The sequence below is a fragment of the Neoarius graeffei genome, chromosome 3 (genome assembly GCF_027579695.1).
Source record: "Neoarius graeffei isolate fNeoGra1 chromosome 3, fNeoGra1.pri, whole genome shotgun sequence".
NCBI lineage: Eukaryota > Metazoa > Chordata > Actinopteri > Siluriformes > Ariidae > Neoarius > Neoarius graeffei.
The window spans coordinates 48,544,128-48,568,421 of NC_083571.1; the positions used below are offsets into that span (position 1 = coordinate 48,544,128).

General features: G+C 43.0%; 1 protein-coding gene across 18 annotated transcripts in view; it reads left to right on the top strand.

The window, feature by feature from the left end:
* apold1b (apolipoprotein L domain containing 1b) overlaps positions 1-16,297 on the top strand; it is a 103,309-nt gene extending 87,012 nt beyond the window's left edge. For 17 of the 18 annotated variants that reach the window (XM_060916940.1, XM_060916943.1, XM_060916947.1 and 14 more), the window contains 6 exons: positions 5,888-5,965; positions 7,902-7,973; positions 8,641-8,677; positions 8,762-8,813; positions 14,328-14,742; positions 15,005-16,297. In XM_060916940.1, coding sequence (XP_060772923.1) covers positions 5,888-5,965; positions 7,902-7,973; positions 8,641-8,677; positions 8,762-8,813; positions 14,328-14,742; positions 15,005-15,487 — 1,137 coding nt within the window. In that variant the 3' untranslated portion in view covers positions 15,488-16,297. The remainder of the gene's footprint in view (positions 1-5,887; positions 5,966-7,901; positions 7,974-8,640; positions 8,678-8,761; positions 8,814-14,327; positions 14,743-15,004) is intronic. The other variant, XM_060916950.1, reaches the window with a different exon arrangement.
* The last annotated feature ends 7,997 nt before the right edge of the window (positions 16,298-24,294 follow it).

Genomic DNA, 24,294 nt, shown 5'->3' on the forward strand with positions numbered 1-24,294 from the left:
CAATATTCCTAGATATTTATCTCCTGAATCCTCAACATCCTGCATTACCATTCCATCCAGAAGAGTTATTCCTTCAGTTCTAGTTCCCTTTCCTCTTTGCATGATTAGTACCCCACATTTGTTTATTCTAAATTCCATCCCAGTATCACTCCTGTACACAAGCACTGTATTAACGAGTGAGTCAATTTGCTTTTTGCTCTTCCCGAAAAGTTTCAGATCATCCATGAATAAGAGATGGTTGATCCTCAATTTCTTTTTACTCCACTCGTATCCCATTCTATTTTTTTTTCTTCGTATCAGCAGTGTCAAGGGTATCATGCAAAGAACAAAAAGAAGTGGTGACAGGCTGTCCCCCTGAAATAATCCTCTCCTGATATCTACTTCTCCCAACATTTGGCCCAAAGAACTTAACTGTTTTCCATTTCTTCATACTGATTTCATTGAAACCAGTGATGGGCCACTGATGCCCCATAATGACAGGCGTACTAACACTTTCTGCGCGCTTCGACAGCGCATTGATACGGAGCTCAGATATCAATGCGCTGTCGAAGCGCGCAGAAGATGTTAGTACGCCTGTCATTATAGTGCGGACTTTCCATAGCATAGAAAATCACTACGTTTCAATTTGTGTAACTGAACTTGTTTCATGTCACTGGTCATATAAACCTATGTAAACAGGAAAAACGTGGAAGAGTTTGGTCGCATCTAACTACAGCCCCAAAAAATACCATTGGCCATGCTGAGCCTAGCTACATTGCTAACAGGAGTGACAGCGTGTCTGACTGACTGGGAGGTCGCACAAAGCTTGGAGAGGTACGGAGCAGCTCGTCTCAATTCAGATAAGAGCATATTTCATTATGGAAGTATGGTGGACTGTTCCTTTAAGGCGCGTACCCTTGTCATACAGGCGGGTTTGCTGTTCTTGGGCCTGCCGCAAATTCTCCTGGGTTAGGTGTGTGTGTGTGTGTGTGTGGAGTTTTGCACACAGGTCCATAACGTATTGAATTTGATTTTTACTGGGCGAAGGTCCCTCCTCCCAGATTTCTCGCAGCACATCTAGAATGCCGCGCAGCTTACGCCCATATAACAATTCGAACAGGAAGAACCCCGTGGAGGCTTGGGGGACCTCTCGCACTGCAAATAACAAGGGTTTGAGCCATTTACGGTATCCCAATTACGTGCGTCCTCCCTTATGAATTTTTTAATTATATTTTTGAGGGTGCGATTGAACCATTCAACTAAACCATCCGTTTGTGAGTGATAAACGCTGGCGCGGATCGGCTTAATACCTAATAACCCATACAGTTCATTCAGTGGACATGACATAAACGAGGTGCCTTGGTCAGTCAGAATCTCTTTCGGGATTCCAACTCGGGAGATGACGCGGAAGAGCGCTTCCGCAATACTGCGTGCTGAGATATTGCGAAGAGGCACTGCTTCCGGGTATTGTGTTGCATAGTCCACCAGAACTAAAATAAAGTGTTGACCGATCTAATGGCCCGACGAGATCCATCCCAATTCTTTCGAACAGGGTCTCGATTAATGGGAGAGGGCGCAAAGGCGCTTTTGGAATGGACACTGGATTTACTAACTGGCATTCGCAGCACGCCGTACACCACCTACGGACATCGCCGTGAATCCCTGGCCAATAGAACCGGGCCATTAGTCGGGCTAGTGTCTTATCCTGCCCTAAGTGTCCAGCCATGGGATTAAAGTGAGCCGCCTGGAATACCAATTCCCGGCAGCTCTTTGTAATCAAAAGCTGGGTGACCTTGCTCTTTAGTCTGAGTGTCCTGCGTCACTTGGTATAACCTTTCCTTCATAATAGAAAAATGGGGGAAGGACGGGGTGGCATTTGGCTGGAGCGTTTGACCATCGATTACTCTTGCTTGGTCAAACACATGCCGCAGAGACTCGTCTCGCGATTGCTATAACGGGAAATCCCCAAGGGATTCCCCGAGAGAGGGAGGAGGAGCCTGCTGCTCCTCACTCTGACGCAGAGATGACGTAGATGGCTCTGTGACAGCTGCACCCGCCAAAGCGACACTGGGACCTCCCCCTGATGAATTATGGCAGGACCCACTCTTCGCTAGATGGCTCATTCACTCCCCGAATCCTGGCCAATCAGTCCCCAAAATTATCGAGTGGGTGAGGCGAGGATTAACCCCCCGCCTTTACTCTCAATTTTTCCCCTCGGAAAAGAATGTGGACTGACGCTAAAGGGTAGCTGTGAACATCCCCATGCACACACAACACCTTCACCCCCTGTGCTCCCCCCAATGCCTCGTCTTGCACCAGGCTTTGGTGAATTGAGGTCTGATTACAGCCGGAGTCCACCAAAGCCTGATATGTATCCCCTTGGATACTCACCGGTATGCGATACGCTCCGGCCCGAGGGCGGCTCCTGGTGCATTGGGGATCTGAACCACCGTGCCCACTTCCATCGCTGAGCACTGCTGTTGGAGGTGGCCCGGCTCCCCGCAGTGCCAGCAAACCGGCCCGGGCTTCCTTTCTGCACCGGCGCTCTGGGGCTCACTCACCTGGGGGGGGAGAGACAGACACAGAAGGGAAAAATGGAGGGCACGGCGGGTGCGACGGGCCAGCTGGGGTGGGGCTGGCCCCCGCCTCCGCGGTGGGGGAACGGGGCGAGGACAAGACACAGGAGGAGAGGGGGGGGAGAGAGAGAGAAGAGGGAAGAAGAGGATGTCCGCTGTCCTGCCATCGGAACAGCCGCCAAATGGTCCTCAGCCAACTCGATGGCCTGATCCAGCGACGCCGGGCGGTGGCACTGGACCCACTCCGCGGTTCCCTCTGGTAGGCAGGCGATGAACTGCTCCAGTACCACCTGATCAATGATCCCCTCAGCGTCATGGTTGTCGGCCCTCAACCACCGCCAGCAGGCGTCCCGGAGCTGCTGGCCAAACGCGAACGGCCGGCCTACTTCCTCCAGACGCAGAGTGCGGAAGCGCTGTCGCTGTTGTTCAGGGGTGCGCCCCACCCACTGGAGGACGGCCCAGCGAAGGTCCGCGTAGGCCAGCCGGCGATCGGCGGGGAGCTGTAGCGCGGCCAGCTGCGCCTTGCCCGTTAGCAGGGGTAGGAGTCTCGCAGCGCGCTGTTCCACCGGCCAGCCCGAGGCCTCTGCTGCCTGCTCGTAGAGCATGAGGAAGGCCTCGGGGTCGTCGTGAGGGCGAGGGGAGAAGGGCCTGCGGCGGTGGACCCCGCCGACGCGAGGAGATGCCAGAACGCCTGTCGGTCTTCCTGCTGCGCCAGCACCAGGGCCTCAAACCGGTGCTCCTGCTCCTTTCGGAGGGTGACTAGTGCCTGGTGCTGGCTCTGCTGGGCCGTGGCGAGGACGTGGACCAGGTCCGCGAAGGGGGAGGACTCCATGGGGCTGTTCTTCCTGTGCTCGAATTTTCCCCGGGTTTCGGCATCACTGTAGCAGTTCGTATGGGTGGAGCACAGAAAGATGGCAGGCCAGAATTAATTTCCACAAAGAAACTCTTTATTTTGGGTCTTTTCAGACCTGAGACAAACTCTCACTATCCACGCACGCGCGCACATACACACATACACACACACCAGCCGTCTGGTTGGGGAGAGAGCTTCCTTCCTCTGCTCTCTCTCTCTCCTTTTATAGGGCGTGGTCACTGGGGAAGACACACACACACAGATTAACCAACATCAGGTGCAGTGATTCTGCCACTTACCTTCCCTGACTCTGGCCCCCCGGTCACAGACCGACGGTTGACCATGCCCCCACTGCCACACTCCCTATTAATCAGACAGAACTGAAGAAGCCTTTCGGATGAGAGGTGAAACGTCTTCAAGAATCTTCAAGCAAGTCCAGTTGCTCTCTTTTACCACCCACAGTTTACCTTGAATCCTTCTTTTCCACCATGGCTCAAAATTCTTGGTCTCCCTTCTTGCACTTTTTAGTCCTAGCATCTTCACTGCAAATGAAGCAGCAGCCCTAATCAAATCGTTAATCTCTGTTATATCCTTTACATTCACATATGGAAGCAACGTATTTATTTTGTTTGCGACATGCTTCACTTTACCATTGTCAATGTTATTGAACTCACAGTATTCATTAAATTCCTTATTTTTCATAACTTCTGCAATCTGTTTCATAATTTCTTGATCTTCACTTAACTGGTCTATGTTTTCAGTCATATGTCTTGGATTTTCATTGTTTTTACTTTCAGTTTCAACAGTGGTAATAACTTCCTCACTACTCCCTTCCTCTTTTACAAATCTTTATTTAAATTCTTGATCAACATTTTCTTCAGTCTGCACAGTATTCACTACCCTGCATTTTATTGCCTCAAGTTCCAATTCTGTTAACCACCCATTCTTGTGTATTGCCCTGACCTGATCACAAATTCTTTGCTCTGTTGTTTCAAAGACACCTATCTGCATCCATTCTCTCTGCAACCTCTGTCTGTATCCTTGCACAGGAACCCCATCTTCATTTATAGGATGCTTCGATAATAGCACTCCATGACAACCTCATTCACATTATTATTATTATTATTATTATTATCATCTGCTTTCTTTCACCTCCTGAACATTGCCCACCTTTGCCCCTTTCTTTCCACTAGTGATGTTCAAACGTTGGTCCACTCCTTCATTATGTCCCGCCTAGATTATTGTAACTCCCTTCTTATTGGCCTCCCTACTAAATCCCTTCAAAGATTACAACACATTCAGAACTCTGCAGCGAGACTCCTCACCCATACCAAACCATCTGCTCATATCACTCCCATTCTTTCTCAGCTTCACTGGCTACCTGTTCTGTCCAGAATTAAATATAGAATCATACTACTCACCTTCAAAGCTCTCCATAACCTCGCTCCTTCTTACATCTGTGATCTCCTGACCCCTTATACTCCATCCCGCTCTCTCAGATCCTCTAGCGATAATCTCCTTGCTGTTCCTCGCACTAGACTTTCTACCCTGGGTGGCAGGTCCTTCAGCGCCATGGCCCCCAAGCTCTGGAATTCCTTTCCTCAACCCCTCCGTGACTGCTCTTCTCTTCCTTTCTTCAAATCTCATCTCAAAACCTTTCTGTTTCATGAACATTTCTTCACTAGTGCATACCGTAAACTCACCACTCTTTAGTAACTTTTTTTTTTTTAATTAATTTATTTATTTTTTAAATGGTGTTTTCTCTGACCTATGTAAAGCAACCTTGAGTTTGAGAAAGGCGCTGTATAAATGTATTATTATTATTATTATTATTATTATTATTATTAATCCATGTGTTATGTTGTGGAATGTTCTTGAAAAAGGTTGGTTCTCTCCAGTCATTCCCACACCTGTCTCTCTTTTCCCCCTCCCTTTTTGTTAAAACTGAACCTTCTTGTATTACCATGAAATCAGAAACCTCAAAGCCCCCATCTTCTCATTTCAGTCAACATAAAGGAACAAGCTTACCTTTGTCTATTACAAAGCGCTGACACTTTAGACTCCTTTCAAAAATGTGGAATAAAAATGGCTAATGTGTCTCCTCAATAACCTAGCCACTTTGCCATATCAACAATTACACATGCTTTTTATTTTAAATCTGTTAATGTGAAGGGTCAGTCATGCAAGTCGTTGTGCAAGTTGTTCTTATGTGTTAGAACAAGTGCATTAATATAAAGCTTGCAGTCGGAGCTGCTGACCAATCAAAATCAAGAAGAGCTGGGGTATAATTCCATTTAGCCTCTGCCTAGGTGAAATTCATTTAAGAGAAAGTATCCAAAAGAGAGACTTGATTACAATTCAAGAATCGAGCTGGTAAAACCACTAAGTCAATATGGTGAGGTGTATGCTTGTTAATGTGTTCAAATTCTGTTGTATTATATGGCTGCTTCATTTGTATCTCAAATAATTTCTTGTTCAGGAAGAAATTTCTGCATCCAGTACATCTGCTGAACATGAGTCTACTAGTATGCCTGGATTTGAATGGGATCATTTTAAGGTAAATGGAATGAAACACATTTTGCATGAGAGAGATCTTTAACACCATGTTGAACAGATTGTGGCAGCATGGTAACGGTACAAGAGATTTGATTTATGTCAAAAATAGAGACCAAAGTTGATTGAAAGTGTATTTATAACAAGAAAAGTCAAACTTTTTCATGATCCAAAACGAATATAAACTTTTACTTTGTTGATACTGGCTACTCAAAACCAATCAGTTTGAGGTTTTTTTTTGTTTTTGTTTTTTTTTAAAGGTTTATCTGGGGGAAAAAAAATCAACCATCATCAACCTTCACTGTTTGAAATTGCCATTATTCCAAGCATAATACCTGTACACAACCCTGTTTTAATCCTTATCCTTTTTTATTGGCTAACACCTGGTACTGACTCAGTACACAATGCATCTTCATTCAGTTCATTCATTCATTCATTCATTCATTATCTCTAGCCGCTTTATCCTTCTACAGGGTCGCAGGCAAGCTGGAGCCTATCCCAGCTGACTACGGGCGAAAGGCGGGGTACACCCTGGACAAGTCGCCAGGTCATCACAGGGCTGACACATAGACACAGACAACCATTCACGCTCACATTCACACCTACGGTCAATTTAGAGTCACCAGTTAACCTAACCTGCATGTCTTTGGACTGTGGGGGAAACTGGAGCACCCGGAGGAAACCCACGCGGACACGGGGAGAACATGCAAACTCCACACAGAAAGGCCCTCGCCGGCCCCGGGGCTCGAACCCAGGACCTTCTTACTGTGAGGCGACAGCGCTAACCACTACACCACCGTGCCGCCCCCATTCAGTTCATGATGAGGTTATTTTAAGGTACAGTGAAAAGTTTGGACACACCTACTTATTCATGTTTTCCTGTATTTTGACTGTTTTCTACATTGTAAAACAATACTGAAGATATCAAAATTATGAAAAAACACATGGAACATGTATGGAATTATATGATAAACAAAAATTGTTAAAAAATGTTTCATATTTTAGATTCTTCAAAGTAGCCAGCGTTGACCTTGACGCTTTGCACACTATTGGCATTATCTTAACCAGCTTCATGAGGTAGTCACCTGGAATGATCGGCAATTAACAGGTGTGCCTCGTCAAGTTAATTAGTGGAATTTCTTACCTTCTTTGTGTTTGAGATCAAATAGTAAATAATAAAAATACAGCAAATGGCTTTATTCTACAACTGTAGTAATCCATATTATGTCAGGAACCGCTTAGCTAAGTAAAGAGAAATTGCATCCATCATTACTTTCAGACATGATGTGCCTTATAATTAATAAAAATAAAGAAAAAAACATTGAATTAGCTATGTCCAAACTTTTGACTGGAACTGTATTTTTCTTTGCTACAATTTAAATAGCCTCTGTTGCACAGCAGATCATCTCTGAACATTCATTTTTAGTGGAAAACAAACATTTGAATTTGAAAGGTGTCTAATAGAGTCTGCAGATGTTTGACAAGGAAATACATTAAAATTTAAATAACGGTAAAAGTATAGCTGCAATGACATCAGGAGATTTACATTACTACTGTGGCAGCTAATGACAGGTGTCAGTATTTAGATAAACTTCAAAATATTGGTAGTCAGTGCCCTTTTCGCAAAATATTGTAATAGATTAATGATCCCACTCAATGGCTGGAGGTTTCAGATACATTTACAACTAACTCATCGAGTCTCCAGGTAATGTCAGTTTTTGACATCAGTGACCTTTTTCTGTCTAGCAATAGTTATATGTAGCTGCCGCCTTAGTCTGTCCACTTTGTTTACTTTATTGCTGATCCAGTTTAACACCTCCTAGGCTAGATCTGCTTAGAGAAGGACTCTGTTGAGACTCATAATAAGGCACAACATTGTATTGATATTTGTTTATAAAATACCTAGTTAATAGCATGTAAAAAGTATTATTTGCTTACAGAAGGACTCTGAGAATCCTACTGAGGCGGAAATGGAGGCAACCAGTGAAGCTAGTGCTCTGCAGACTGATGATGTACGTAAGAGAAACATTTTTGGAAAATTTATTGTTCAATCACTGCACAACAATCTGCTTTATCAGTCACACCTGTACACCTGCTCATTTATGCACCCGAACCCCCAGAGCATTGAATCTTGAGGCCTCACATACCCATTCTTGGCTGACAGGAATGCAACCTGTTGTCACTGTTTCACCTCAAGATCTGACATGTGTGCTCTTAGATGCTTTTCTGATCACCATGTTTGTAAAGAGTAGTTATTTGAATTACCATGACATTGCTGTCAGCTCCCATCAGTTTGGCTACACTTTTTTCTAATCTTTCCCATCAGCAGAGCATTTGTGTTCGCAAAACTGATGATCACTGAATATTTCATTTGTCGCACCATTCTGTGTAAACTCTGAGTGTTGTCGACACTGGCACCAACAACCATGCTGTGGTCTAAGTCATTAAGACCATATTTTTTCCCCATTCAGGTATTTGATGTTAACATTGAAACTCTTATTCTGTATCTGAATGATTTTATGCATTGTGTGCTGCCATGTGATTAGCTGATGGCACGAATAAGCAGGTGTACAGGTGTTCTTATTAAAGTGGCCAATGAGTGTAAATGAGAGTAAGGCAAACTATGTGAAAGTTGAATAAAGTAACAATGTTTTGTCTGTTATTGTATGTTGCCCTCAGGATGAAGGCTTATTGGACTGGTGGAGAAATGTGGAAGGTATGGTAAAGGTCAAAGCATCTTTCTACTCGTGTATTTGATTTATCCATGTATGTGGATAATTTTCTGTCTTTTCCTCTTTAGGTTGGAACGAATGGAATGAGACAACAAACTTTGAGGGAGACGATGCAGAGCAGTAAGACTTCCTGAGATTTAATTTTGTGTTATACCACAATGCTGTTGAATCTGACTGGTCAGAAGATTTTCTATAACAGCAACTCTGACAGTAGTAGTGGCTTCAAGGCAAATCACAGCTCTTTATTAATGCAATTGGTTTAATACACTGCCTGGCCAAAAAAAGGTTGCACACATTCTGATGTTTCGTTAGACTGCATTTAACATTGATTGCGGTGCACATTTGTCATGGCATTGTTTCGACAACCTTATACAACATTTCCATCCAGAATTGTATTAAGTTTTCGCTTCTTCTCGTATGTCAGCCATAGTTGACTGTTTTACTGTGTAGCTAGCTCAGGAGGGCTACCCAGGTTAGACATCGAGGATGTAGAGCAGTTCCTACCCAACCATTCACACACGCTCACACCTATGGGCAATTTAGAGTAGCCAGCTAACCTAACCGCATGTCTTTGGATGGTGGAGGAAACCAGCGCACCTGAAGGAAACCCACGCAGACACCGGGAGAACATGCAAACTTCAAACAGAAAGACCCCTGTCGGCTGTGAGGTTTGAACCCGGAACCTTCTTGCTGTGAGGCAACGGTGCTAACCACTGTGCCACCCAAGTTTTCACTGAGATCTTGTATTAATGACAGAAGAGTCAAACCATTCTGTAAAGTCTTCTCTAGCACATCCCAGAGACTTTCAATGGGGTTAAGGTCAAGACTCTATGGTGGCTGATTCATGTGTGAAAATTATTCCTTATGTTTTCTGAACCACTCTTTCACAATTGCGCCTGATAAATCCTGGCATTGTTGTCCTGGAATATACCCATGCCGTCAGGGAAGAAAAGAATCCATTGATGTGATAACCCGGTCATTCAGTACAATTCAGGTAGTCGGCTGACTTCATTTTATTGTCACATAGCATTCCTGAGCCTCGATCTGACCAACTGAAACAACCCCAGATCATAACACTGCCTCCAGAGGTTTGTACAGTGGCCAATATGCATGATGGGTGCGTCGTTTCATGCACTTCCCTTCTTACCCTGATGCATCCATCACTCTGGAATAGGGTCAATCTGGACATGTCAGATCACATGACCTTTTTCCATTGCTCCAGTCTATTCTTTATGCTCCGTAGCAAATTGAAGGCTTTTCTTCCAATTAGCCTCACTAATTGATTTTCTTATGGCCACATAGCTGTTTAATCCCAATACTGAGAGTACTATTCACATTGTGTATGTGGAAATGCTCTTACTTTAAATATTAAACATGGCTGTTGGTTCTACTGTTGTTGATTGATTGATCTGATTTTTTTTTTTAATTCAACTTCGCCAAGCGTTTAAGTGATCTATGATCACAGTCAGTCAAGATTTTTTTTTTCCGACCACATTTCTTCAGCAAAGTTGATGGTTCATCATTATCCTTCTAGGTATTAATAATATGTTGGACAGTTCCTAATCCAATTCCAGGAATTTCAGCAATCTCCTTAGTTGTTTTCTTTGCTTGAATCAGGCCAATCATTTGACCCTTCTGAAACACAATAAAAAGAATTTTCCATGACTAAGGGTTATGTCTTCTGACATGGTTGTTATAGAAATGAAAGCAAGTCACTACATCAATTAGGGGTAAAAGAATTGGTGCCAGATGAAATGTATTAATCACTGCAGTAATTATCCAAACAAAGGTTTTTAAAGGTGCTGACTAAAGCATCATCTGAAAATTTATCGTGCATGGCATTTTCCTGTTTATCATGAGAACAATGTCATGTGGATATGTGATCATTTTGATGTGCTGAGGGCCGCTTTTCTCTGTTTTGGGACTGTTTTCCTACCCTTTGAGGTAAACGGTGTAGCCCTATGAAAATAGCCGAACATGAGAAGCTTTAACTAATTAGCATAACTATGGAACTGTGTTGGGGCGGCACAGTGGTGTAGTGGTTAGCAGTGTCGCCTCACAGCAAGAAGGTCCTGGATTCGAGCCCACCGGCTGACATGGGCCTTTCTGTATGGAGTTTGCATGTTCGCCCCATCTCTGTGTGGGTTTCCTCTGGGTGCTCCGATTTCCCCGACAGTCCAAAGACATGCAGGTTAGGCTAATTGGTGGCTCTAAATTGACCATAGGTGTGAATGTGAGTGTGAATGGTTGTTTGTCTCTGTGTTAGCCCTGCGCTGACCTGGCGACTTGTCCAGGGTGTACCCCGCCTCTTGCCCATACTCAGCTGGGATAGGGTCCAGCTTGCCTGTGACCCTGTACAGGATAAGCGGCTAGAGATAATGGATGGATGGATGGATGGATGGATGGATGGAACTGCATCACACCAAGATGGCGACATGCAGAAATCATCGTGATGATTAAAAATTTATTTTATACCAGCAGGTTGCGTTATATCCAAAAGCTGAAACATGCAGGCATCACAGATCCATATAATTTACCCACAAATGTATTTATTTATTCTGCCCACTGTTGCTGTCTTTCGTGTGTGTGTGCATGCATGCGCGCGTTCACTGCTTCAGATGGGTTGAATGCAGAGGAGGAATTTTACTGTGCTTGAGTGTACATGTGATAAAAATAAAGGGTGGTTCTTAATTTACCCACAAATGTATTTATTCCACTTGAATAGTATGTCAAACCAGCTGCTGGATTTGGGATACTATGACATCCTGAACTATTTAGTATTTGGGACTTCTAAGTACAGTGGAGAGATGCTAAAGGCAGACAAATGTACAGATGCCTACCAATATTTTGAGGCAGGTTTCATGCATGCCGGAAGGTTACGGGAAATCCCTTATAAAGAAAAATACCTTATTATGAGAAAGGTAAATGCAAACGTGGACTACTAATAGTAATAAACAAGCCAGGGCCTAGATCTAGCATATTTTATGGTGTTTAGCCGAATCTGCATTATCAGAGTACATACCGTAACAAACATGCTGCTAGCCGAGACAAGCATTAGGTCTAATAAAATATTTCTCATCCAAACCCACATCCAAATATACATTTTAATGTTGCACAGAGCTTTTATACAAACCTGATATAAAATCTTCTACACACACATGAATGCTTTGTTGGCATTCAATCCTTCCGTTTAATTGCCACCTGCCATTTTTCTCATCTTTCTGCGTTCACTGGGAATACAGCTTCTACAAGTTTATCTCTAGATGTTTAGTGAATTGGGCTTATGATCACTCGTGTACACTTGTGCCGGTTATTGTCAAACACAAAGCTTGGCCGGATAAATAAATACGCAGTGATGATGACGCCACGTGAAAGGCCCCTCTAACTCCATAGTCACTACCGTGAGGTTGAATCCATGCATTCTAAGGTTAAGATAACTAAGCACTAGCTAGAATGATTTAGTTATCTGTCCAGAAAAAAAAATGCCGTCATCTAACCTTGTTCTATTTTTCAGTTGCACTCACTAAGCAGACTTTCCTTTTCTTTTCTGCTGGCTTTTAGCTGGCGGGAGAGCAGAGTCCGCCATGTTTGCCCATGACATGCCCCACGGTGGTCACGTAATATTATTGCTCGCTTGCTTTGGCAATCTCCGGAATTGTAAAATGTGGGATGCATTTTATCTCAGCAAAATGTTTACACATAGGATACATGGTGTTTGCAGCAGCAAATCTTAAAACTCCAACAGCAATAGAAATAGAATATTTTCCCCAGAATTGAACTTTGCAGTTAAAACCTTTTAAGTATTTGCTTATTTAAATCCAAATGGTGATTTTTTTTTTTTTTGCCAGGCAGTGTATGTTCTCATATGATGAAGCTTTTTCTAAAGTGGTGTTTATTTAACATTTATTAAAGGAATAGTCTGTCAGTGATTTTTAATGGTCAGGCATAAAACTGTTCCATTAAAGGGCATATCCTGGACCAATTTAGTGTTTTTTTTTTTTTTTTAATATGAAAGTACCGTATGTCCCTTTACACACTCATCCAGAAGGGTAATTTTGCACAAGGCCATCTGTCTACAGCAGAAAAAAATTAAATAACAAAACGCGTCTGAAAAAATCCCAAGGGAGTCTGGAGCCATATTGATCCAGATTCGTGACGTCACGTGCGGATCCGCCAGCAGGCAGAGAGACCCTGCATGGATTCAGTGCACAGTCTGTGTAGACCAAGTTTAGCAGCTAGCGATTTTGCATTGAAATGATGATAGTTAAAAGCTTCTGCTTCTAAACCCATGGATTCATGCATCAATGCTCATCTATCTATTGTTACATAAATCATATTTTTTCTAATTACGATTATGTATTTATATATTCATTTTGAAGAGTACTGGCTACTGTAGGAGAAAGATTTCATAAGCTACACACATGGAATCGGCTAAGCAGGGTTGTATATACATTTAATGTGTTTGACAGGTCCCAAGATCTCAAGCCCTGACACGCATATCCCTTGATACATGTGAAGTAAGTGTATTATCGCCCAGCGCTTTTGTGTTGTTTACTTTTGTATGTGTCAATAAATAACATTATCTGTATACCACACAAACACAGGAACACCTAATTTAGAGTATAGTCTCTCTTATTTCGTACCCTGGCAACAGTCAATTTGTGAATTGCCGATTTTCTTGGTCTGTCTCTCGGCTCTGCTTGGTCCTCGGCTTCGAGGGCCTCAGTGGATGCTGCACTTCGCCTTCTGTCAGGGGAGACGAACACAGCTGGCTCCTTTGGTGATGCTGACATAGATGGAGACGGTGTTGCTTTGGGCATTCTAACAGATGGAACTGCATCTTTTTTCAGATCAAGTTGCTTCTTGTAGCCCATTTCCCCACTGCAAATAGTTCTCAAAGTCGTCAGGCTTTATGAAGTGAGCTGTGGTCTGTTGTATGTTGCCAGTTTTTCCGGGTGCCTCGCACAAAGTGCTCTCATTTCTCTCTCATTGTCCGGTCTTTTGGAAAACGATGAGTGCTAATCTCATCATGATTGGTGTTGCTACACCCTCCTATGATACATCTGTTAACCATTTTAATAATTACGTGATAGCGTTGAAGAAATTTGCAGAAAACCACCAGGTCGTATTCTCATAAACAAACCAACGCTGACATGGGATTCAGGAGACGTGACGTCACGAAAATCAATGTTTGCCAGGAAATCCAAATGGCAAGTTTTTTCGGAGGCAAACGAATTTGCCTCAAATGACTTGATTTCAACTGAATTTTTCTGGTATTGCGCAAGGTAAAAAAAATTGCTCAAAATGTGACAAATATTTGACCAAAGTTTAACATAAAATAAGAGAATTACATTGATCTTGTTCCTAAATATACCCAAGATGTGCCCTTTAAGATTATTAGTTCCTTTACATCTTTCAGTAAATTCAGGAAGTCTTATTACCTTGAAGAGAAAAATGAGTGAACTACTGTTTTTAGTTGTTTAGTTTTTACCTTCTGCTTTGCACTACTCTGTTGTTGATTACTGCCCTGCAGTAGTCCTGTCGTGCTTTATTCCTCACATAAATTTGATCTCTGAAGTGTGAGTAATGTATAATCTTTAACAATAAATGATACAAATGTTCTGTCTTGCTCAGAGCCATAGAAGCAGCTGCAGATCGTGTCTTCAAAGCTGCCCGTCTTTACGTTTATTTATTCAAAAAGCAAGAGCCATCACTGTATATGCGAGTCATCGAGTTACTGGCAGTTGCTGATGCAGCAGACAACTTCCATAAGAAAACTGTGACCGCTAGCGTTGGAGGAGGAGTGGCTAGCGTAGCTGGTAGCATCACCACCATCACAGGATGGGCACTGGCACCTGTCACTTTTGGGTCATCACTTATTGTAACAGCAGTAGGCATCGGCGTTGCAACAGCAGGGGGTCTCGCGTCAGCATCCGCCAACATCACAGACACAATGCACTCAAGGACAGACCGGGCCAAAGTGGAGCAGATCATTCTCAACTACCAGGAGGAGATAAAGGACATCAGAGAATGTCTTCAGTTCTTGCAGGTGAGACATGATGGCATGGGAACAACATGTGTACAAATATTTACTTCATTAAACTCAGAGGCTTGTTCACCAAAATGGTCAGAATTGGTTACTAATGCTTCAGTTAGTTAAATTAGCTACTGATGCTTCAACATTTATAGCATTTATGATTTTATTCCCCTATAAAATTATAGCAGGTTAATAGTAAATAAAGGCAAATAGCTATACAAATTCTTGATTCTTTCCTTATTTGCCCACCTGCGTCTTTTTATCTCTCTTGCAGACAGGTATGGAGACTCTCGAAGAGTGCAACTTCCAGCAGTACATGGACAGCATCTCCAAGCAGGCAATGAACAAGAATGTGAAGCATGTAATGAAGGAGGGTGGCCGTGCTGGTAAGGCATTACTTATCAATGCTGAGAACCTGGCAAGCACTGTGCAAGTGCTCAGTACTGCCACTGGGGTTGCCAAAGCCACTCAGGTCCTCAGCATCGCCAGCGGGGTCATGTCTGGCCTCTTCCTGGCCCTTGATGTCTTCTTTTTAGCCAAAGACTCCAGGGAACTGCACAAAGGGGCCAAGACAAAGTTTGCAGCCAAGATTAGGGATGTGTGCAAGGAATTGCTGGACGGCCTTATTGAACTGAAGAAGATTAAAGAACAGCTGCAGGAAATCATGAATAATGCAGAGGAGGAGGAAGAGGAGGAGGAGGAAGAAGAAGAAAAGGAGGAGGAGCAAGAAAAAGAAAAGTGTAAGAAAGACCAGTGAGCACAGAAGTGAATAGTATAATGAGAATAAAAGACAATTAAGATTTTTGTGGGCATTAATACGTTGCATGTAAGAGAGGAGGAAGATATGAAATACTATTAAGCACAGAGATCTCTAAAAAGCAGGAAACAATAATATTTAGATACTGACAAAAACTTAGCTAAGATTATTTATGCTGGGGTTGGAAAAAAATTGTTGCTGATTTTGGTGGTGGATGTATGGTTTAGGTCAAAAAGTGTTTTTACTTACATTGTAGTTTTGGATTGTTGCTATTTTTTATTAAATCATTAGTTTCTTTTTTCAGACATGTAAAAGTTTTTTCCTTTACCTGACATGTTTCGACAGTGTCACTTCCGTCTTCATCAGAGGGTCACCCGGATGTTGGTGTGTGACATGCTTTTATAATCAGCTGATGTTAGACATAAAGACATAATGAACGTAACACATATGCTATTTTTATTGATGGAGAGATGGACTGTGATCCTGAGCCTTACATAGATAGGACTTAGGTTTATACAATTTGAAACTCCTTCAAATTTTAGGAAGGGAAGTTACGGTACATTCACACCAAAAGCGGCAAGAGCATTAAAATTCACTCTGGCAGCCCTAACAACAACACTGTCAAAGTTTGCAGAGGTTTTGTGACGAAGATGGAGTGAGCAGCTACAGGTTTGATTCGAATACTTTGTCTTGCAAACTTTATTTAAAGTGGCTGCAAAGCAAACACGCGTCAACCGGTATCTGTGCTGACTGGCATTTTTTTTCCCCAACCCCAGCATAAATAATCTTAGCTAAGTATTTGTCAGTATCTAAATATTATTGTTTCCTGCTTTTTAGAGATCTCTGTGCTTAATAGTTTTCCATATCTTCTTCCTCTCTTAGTGGTCAGTCACTCTGACCAGTCTATGTAAGAGAGGAAGAAGATATGGAAAACTATTAAGCACAGAGATCTCTAAAAAAAACAGGAAACAATAATATTTAGATACTGACAAATACTTAGCTAAGATTATTTATGCTGGGGTTGGAAAAAAAAATTGTTGCTCATTTTGGTGGTGGATGTATGGCTTAGGACAAAAAGTGTTTTTACTTACATTGTAGTTTTGCATTGTTGCTATTTTTATTGATGGAGAGACGGACTGTGATCCTGAGCCTTACATAGATGGGACTTAGGTTTATACAGTTTGAAACTCCTTCAAATTTTAGGAAGGGAAGTTATGGTACATTCACACCAAAAGCGGCAAGAGCATTAAAATTCACTCTGGCAGCCCTGACAACAACGCTGTCAAAGTTTGCAGAGGTTTTGTGACGTAGATGAAGTGGGCGGCTACAAGTTTGGTTCAAATGCTTTGTCTTGCAAACTTTTATTTAAAGTGGCTGCAAAGCAAACTCATGTCAACCGGTACCTTTGTGCTGACTGACCGCGAGTAGGGTTAAGTATACAAGTAGAAGTTAACCTCATGAAATCTTTTAAATGTGAAGGTAAGAAATCCAATAAAATAATATAAAATCATGACTATATATTTAGTAAGAAAATAAACAAATGACATTTAAGTAATTCCAAGCCATTTGTGTGGTGTGACTTTTGTTTTGATGCTAAAGTGCTAAGTCAAATTTCAACATGCAGTTTATTGAATGAATGAATGAATGAATGAATGAATGAACCCTTTATTGTCACTCTTACCAGTGAAATTGACCATCAACCTGTCCTTACAGAGGGGGAACAGGACAGGAAGACAGGGATAAAAGAAAAAGAAACACAGTAGTAACATGAGGAAAGATGAGGAAAAAAAGAACACCCCCCCACTATGCTCCTATCAGGAGTACAGTGTGGGAGCATTTAAAAACCTCCGCACAAGCACACGATAACACAAGTACACTTTAAAACATGGGACTTGAGGGGGGTAGGAGGGGAGCGGAGGAGGTAGAGGTAACCCAGCGCAAGTAAGCAGCCGTCTGCTCCTGCAGCCATGCAAGCGGTGCTGGTCACGCACCCGCTTGTCACACTGGGGGTGAAAAACAGCGACCGTGGAAAATTGGGGAAGGAATGCGAGAATGTCTCCCAGCAGTGACCTTCTGGGGGAAATGTTTTCCCAGCAACGGCCTTGATCGAGGCCGGTGCTGTTCAGGGAGCCGAATGTCGATAAGATAGATTGTTTGGTCTTTCGAACAGACGCAGTCTTTACACGTCCACACCATTCATCCATATCTGTCCATTTCGTCCATATCTGTCCATTTCTGTTCAATTCAATTCTGTTTGGTCTCCAAAATACTTATTCTTTGCAAAGCCGAAAGCGTCTCCAAGATGACAACCATGTTGTGGTTCAAGTTCTATAGCCACAGTCTGAGTGCCAACAGCTTTCCCCACCGCTTTAATCATATCAGGCAGCTTTGTGGGGCTTTGAACAGCTGTCACCGTTGTCTGATTTCCTCGATGTACCAGGGCAATGCCTAATCCAATCAGCAAAAGTCTGGTAATCATGGTTCCGAATAGGTAGATATCTCCAATGTCCTCCACAGACGTTCCGGCAGGACAGGCGAGTTCCCCCGAACCCAGAAACTGTGTCAATTTCGTTAGGAGACCAGTTTATCAAATCCATGCTTTTTTAGTTTAGAAATTCAATGCGGAGAGAGTCTCTCAAAAAAAAGTATAGGCCGACAAGATGAAACAAAGAGCTCAAGCAGGAAAAAGAGGAGAGGAGAGAAATGTGACCGCCTTCCGTGAGAGCACGGAGAAGAAAAATTCTTTAATGCATCTTGGGATACTTCATAAATAATGGGGAAACACCACCACTACAAGTATTAATTTCTCCTCCATTGTACTTGGGAATGATTTGAACAGAACCATTACTTACACGGTTGTGTTCTCTAGTATTCTCTAGAGCAGAACACATCTAAATTCCAATTGGTTGCCACCAAACTGCATCATAGTTCATTACCATAAAGCAGGGTTTTAAGTAGACCAAAATATCAATGTAGTGGCACCAGTCATAACGGCCGGGGGGGGTTCGAGGGCTGCCCTAGGCCCCCAAAAGCTCACAGGTTCTACATGCTTGGAGATACATTCTAGTGCACTTGCAGGCCTCCCTGAAAGTAACTCTTTTTTGGTAATATTAATGAGATTTATTTTTTTCAAAAAGTTGCTGTGATTGTTTTTGATTGAAGACTTCTTATAATTAATATTCAGCTATATTGGTGACACATTTATGGAATAAGAATAAAACAACCAGTTGATGTTCACTGAGTGTCAGCTTTATTTTCAGCTTCAGCTATTCAATTACAATACATGACTATCCAGATCTAATTCGGGGACCGGCATGTATTACATACATGGTGCATAAGCGCCTCTTAATATGGATGGCACTTTAATGCGAGCACAGCAAAATGGAGGTAAACTGGACAAGCATGATCAGTGACGGTCTCCACATGGAACTACTTGGGCAGCTATGCATTGGGCGCTTACATGAATGGGGAGTGGAACATGTCCAAATGTAGAACATTCGCATGGCAGTGTGCTGTCGCCACTGCGTGGGGATAACGAGAAAGTTAAACAAAATACCACATTTTCAAGATTGACAAGTCTTTTTATTAGTGTAGTGGCAACTTTTACAGGCATGTCAATATTGTGAGCATAGCAGTAAGGAAACATTGCGTATCAGTCCAATATGCTGAAAAGGCCTAGTTAGAACCCTGATAAAGTTGGCCAGCCTTCAACTTTATTTTGACTCACCCACCACCCAAGATGCCTGCCAATGGTCATGCTGCTGTTCACTGACGAGACACTGACTCAACATACAAAAGTAAAGACTTTGTCATTTTGGTGCGCTTGGTGCTTTTGGTGTGAACATACCATTATAGTAAGTAATCGTACTACTGAGCTATTGCCAATGGTGTTACCTTCTATGTAATATAATCTGACCAATTTTTTACTGGGACACTGTCATCATTTCAAAATACAGCAAAGCAAAGTGTTTTACTCTTTTTATTGCCTACCCAGCTGAAGATAAGCATATTTTACCTTTGATTCTTAAGTATTTTGGGAAGCTTTCATTTATGCCTTCCAAACTGGCTTGAATGCATTTCACTGTTAGCATTCTGAATTATATTTGCAGGGATATTTTACTTTTGTTCATGAAAAGCACCTTCATGTTAGCTGTTTGTGCTCCACCTTTTAATTAGGGCTGTTAACACTTGAAATATTAAAGTACTCCAGTGTGATTTAATTAAAAGATTGTGTTTTCTTTACACTCTACTTAGGAGCATATTGTAGTTGTATTTTAATAATAATTATATATAAATTGCATAATTTTGGGAAAATCTGGGATTGTTTTTCACTTTAATAAATCTGAATTTACTTCAATTCACCATAGTAAGAAAAATCAAAGGTAATAAAGGTCTTTAAAATCGTAATGTGTGCCCCGTTGGTCTGTTGTTGTTTTTTTTTGCTTAATGTTGGCACAAATTTTTATATTAATTGTTTGAAAGTCTTGCTCAGAATACAAGTTACTAAATAATACAGGTAATACTACAGGAAAGTATAAATAAAACTCATACACTCACAGTCCACTTTATTAGGAACACCTGTGCACCTGCTAATGTATGCAGTTATCCAATCATGTGGCCACAGCACAATGCATAAAATCATGCAAATCCAGATGAATGAATGAATGAACCCTTTATTATCACTGTACCAGTGAAATTGACCATCAACCTGTCCTTGCAGAGGGGGAACAGGACAGGAAGACAGGGATAAAAGAAAAGGAAACACAATAACATGAGGAGAGATGAGGAAAAAAAACCCACACCCCCACTATGCTCCTGTCAGGAGTACAGTGTGGGAACATTTAAAAAAAAAACCTCTGCACATAAGCACACAATAACACAAGTACATTTTAAAACACGGGACTTGAGGGGGGGGAAGGAGGGGGCAATCAGGGGAGGGGGGAGGGGAGGAGGTAGAGGTAACCCAGCGCAAGCAGGCAGCCGTCCGCTCCTGCAGCCATGAAGGCACTGGTCACGCACCCGCTTGTCACACTGGGTGTGAAAATGGTGACCGCAGAAAGTTGGAGAAGGAATGCGAGAGCATCTCCCAGCAGTGACCTTCAGGGGGAAATGTTGTCTCAGCAACGGCCTTAACCGAGGCCGGTCCTGTCTCAGGGAGCCGAATGTCAATAAGATATAAATTGTTTGGTCTTTCCAGACGCAGTCTTTGCACGTCCACACCGCGCGTCCATATCTGTCCATTCCGTCCATTCTGTTCAAATTGGTCTCTGAAATACTTATTCCATGTAAAGCTGAAAGCTTCTCCAAGATAACCATATTGTGGTTCAAGTTCTGAATAGCCACAGTCTGAGTGCCAACAGCTTTGCCCACCGCTTCAATCATATCGGGCAGCTTTGTGGGGCTTTGAACAGCTGTCACCATTGTCTGATTTCCTCGATATACCAGGGCAATGCCTAATCCAATCAGCAAAAGTCCTGTAATCATGGTTCCAAATAGGTAGATATCTTCAATGTCCTCCACAGAAAGAATCGCCAGGCACACGACTCGCCACCGCTCCCATGCAGCCATCGCGTAACCAGCCGCAAATGTTCTGGCAGGACAGGCGGGTTCCCCCCAACCCAGGCTTCTCGTCGAGAAAACTGTGTCAATTTCGTTATGAGACCAGTTTATCAATTCCATGCTTTTTTTTTTTTAGTTTAGAAAGTAATGTGGGGAGAGTCTCTTCAAAGAGTACAGCAGACGAGACGAGACAAAGAAGCACAAGCAGGGAAACAAAAAGGAGGGAGAGCAGAGAGAATGCGACTGCTTCCGTGGAAGCACGGAGAGAAAAAAATAAATAAATAAATTGAAAGATGAAGAGCTTCAGTTAATGTTCACATCAGAATGGGGGAAATGTGATCTCTGACTTTAACTATGGCATGGTTTTTAGTACCAGATGGGCTGGTTTGAGTATCTTAGAGACTGCTGATCTGGGATTTTCACACACAAGAGTCTCCATGTTTGTACAGAATATAGAGGGGGGAGGAAGCATTGCGTGTGTGGCAGTTCTGTAGGTGGAAATGCCTTGTTGATTAGAAGTCAGAGGGAAATTGCCAGATTGGTTTGTGCTGCTGGGAAGGATATAATTACAGATCTAATCATTCTTGGCAACTTTGGTGAGCAGAAAAGCATCTCCGCATGCACAAAACATCTAACCTTGGAGTGGATGGATTACAACAGTGAATGGCTATATTGGGTTCCACTCCTGTCAGCCAAGAACAGGCATCTGAGGCTATCATGGGCACAGGCTCATTGAAACTGGACAGTTAAAATGAGGAGGGGAGGGGGGAGAGATCACCTGGTCTGTTTCCAGTCTTCAATTGTCCAGTTTGGGAGAGTTTGTGTCCATGATGGCTTCAGATTTTTGTTCTTGGCTGACAGGAGTGGAGCCCAATGTGGTATTCTGCTCTAGAGTCTTTTGTGTGAAAATCCCAGGAGGTCAGCAGTTTCTGAAATACTCAAAATGGCTTATCTGGCACCAGCATTCATGCCACAGTTAAAGTCAGAGATCATATTTTTTCCCCCATTCTGATGTTTGGTGTGAATGGTACCTGAAGCGCTTGACCTGTATCTGCATGATTTTATGCATTTTGTTGCTGCCACATGATTGGCTGATTAGGTAACTGCATAAATGAGCAGGTGTACCTATTAAAGTGGAATATATCCCATATACTCTTATCAGCCATAACATTAAAACCACCTGCCTCATGTTGTGGAGGTTCCCCTTGTGCCGCCAAAACAGCTCTGACCCATCGAGGCATAGACTCCACAAGAGCTCTGAAGGTATGCTGTGGTATATGGCACCATGATGTTAACAGCAGACCCTTTAAGTACTGTAAGTTATGGGGCCTCCTTGGACTTTTTTGTCCAACACAATCCATAGATGTTTGATTGGATTGAAATCTGGGGAATTTGGAGGCCAAGTCAACACCTTGAACTCTGTCATGTTCCTCAAACCATTCCTGAACAATTTTAGCAGTGTTGCAGAGTGCATTGCCCTGCTGAAAAAGGCCACTGCCGTTAGGGAATTCTGTTGCCATGAAGGGGTGTACTTGGTCTGCAACATTTGTTTAGGTAGCTGGTATGTGTTAAAGTAACATCCACATAAATGCCAGGACTCAAGGTTTCCCAACAGAACATTGCCCAGAGCATCATACTGCCTCCACCAGCTTGCCTTCTTCCCATAGTGCATCCTGGTGCCATCTCTTCCCCAAGTAAGTGATGAACACACACCTACCCATCCACATGATTCCTCAGACCACGACACCTTCTTGCATTGTTTCATGCTTGAGCTCTGATGGTCACATGCCCATTATAGGGACTTTTGTAAGTAGACAGGGTTCAGCATGGGCATTCTGACTGGTCTGTGGATTACCAGCCCCATACACAGCAAGCTGTGATGCATGGTGTGTTCTGATACATTTCTATCATAGCCAGCTTGAACTTTTTCATCATTTTATGCTACAGTACATCTTCTGTGTATTGGATCAGATCGGCTAGCCTTCACTCCCCACACGCATCAATGAGCCTTGGATGCCCATGACCCTGTTGTCTTTCCTTGGACCCCTTTTGGTAGGTGTCACAATCTGGAGATCACAGGTATGGATAGGACCCAAAGAACAACTACAAAAGTCACAGATAAGAACTAAGGCATACCTGATGAGTGGAACAGTGAGGTGCACAGGCAGGAAGAAGACACAGCAATACAGTCAGAAATATCCTGGCTAAATCCAAGGATGGCAGAGCAGACATCGAGTAAACAGTCACAATAATCCCAGGAGAAATCTGAGCACTGCTGGCAATTAATAGCCAGGAAAAAACAGATTCTAGAGTCAAAGTCATGGTCAAAAAGCCCAAAAAACAGCAGGCAAAACTTGTAATCCAAAAACATAATCCAAGTCAGAAAACCAGGGAAAGGCAGTAAAGAAAACCAAAAATGAACATGGACTAGACAAAATGTGACGGCGAGTATTTTTCCGCATCGTGCAATTCTCCCCGTCATGTTTATATAGTGACTAAAAGCAAATGTATAGGTGTGCTAGCGCAGCATAGGGAGAACAGGGGGAAACCTGGAACTTACAAGTCAGGACTTGGAAGGTCCAGGCTGGATCATAACAGTAACCCCCCCCCCACCCCCCCACCCCCCTGCAGATGCTTCTGGGCAACCCAGACAGAGCTTCCATATTTTAACAGTGAAAGTCCCCAATGAGCAAAGGGTTCAGGATGAAATATGCTGGCACCCACCACTTCTCTTCCAGGCTGTAACCCTTCCAGTCGACAAATACTGTAACCCCCACCCTCATCGATAGACCTTTAATAGTTACCTGACCATGTAGGCCTCACCTCCATCAATGATCCTGGGAGGGGGAGCAGCCTTCAAAAGGGGAGGGGGGGCTAGAGACCAGGGTTCTCAGTTGGGAGACATGAAAGGACTGGTGGATGCACCGCATAGACTTGGGCAATGACAATCTCACCATTGTGGGGTTGGTGACCTTAGAAATAGGAAAGGGTCCAACAAACCTAGGAGCCAGCTTATGGGAGGAGACCTTGAGGGGGAGATTGGCCATGGACTACATGACCCTTTGTCCCAGATAGTGTACAGGAGCTGGCCTGCTGTATTGGTCTGCCATCCTCTTGTACGCATGATTGGAGTATAACAGATGATATCTGGCATGTGCCCAAATTCTCTAACAGCATCAGATAAAGGCTTGGGCTGAAGGGACAGATACCTCCTCCTCCTGCTAGAGAAAAAGAGCAGGCTGGTAACT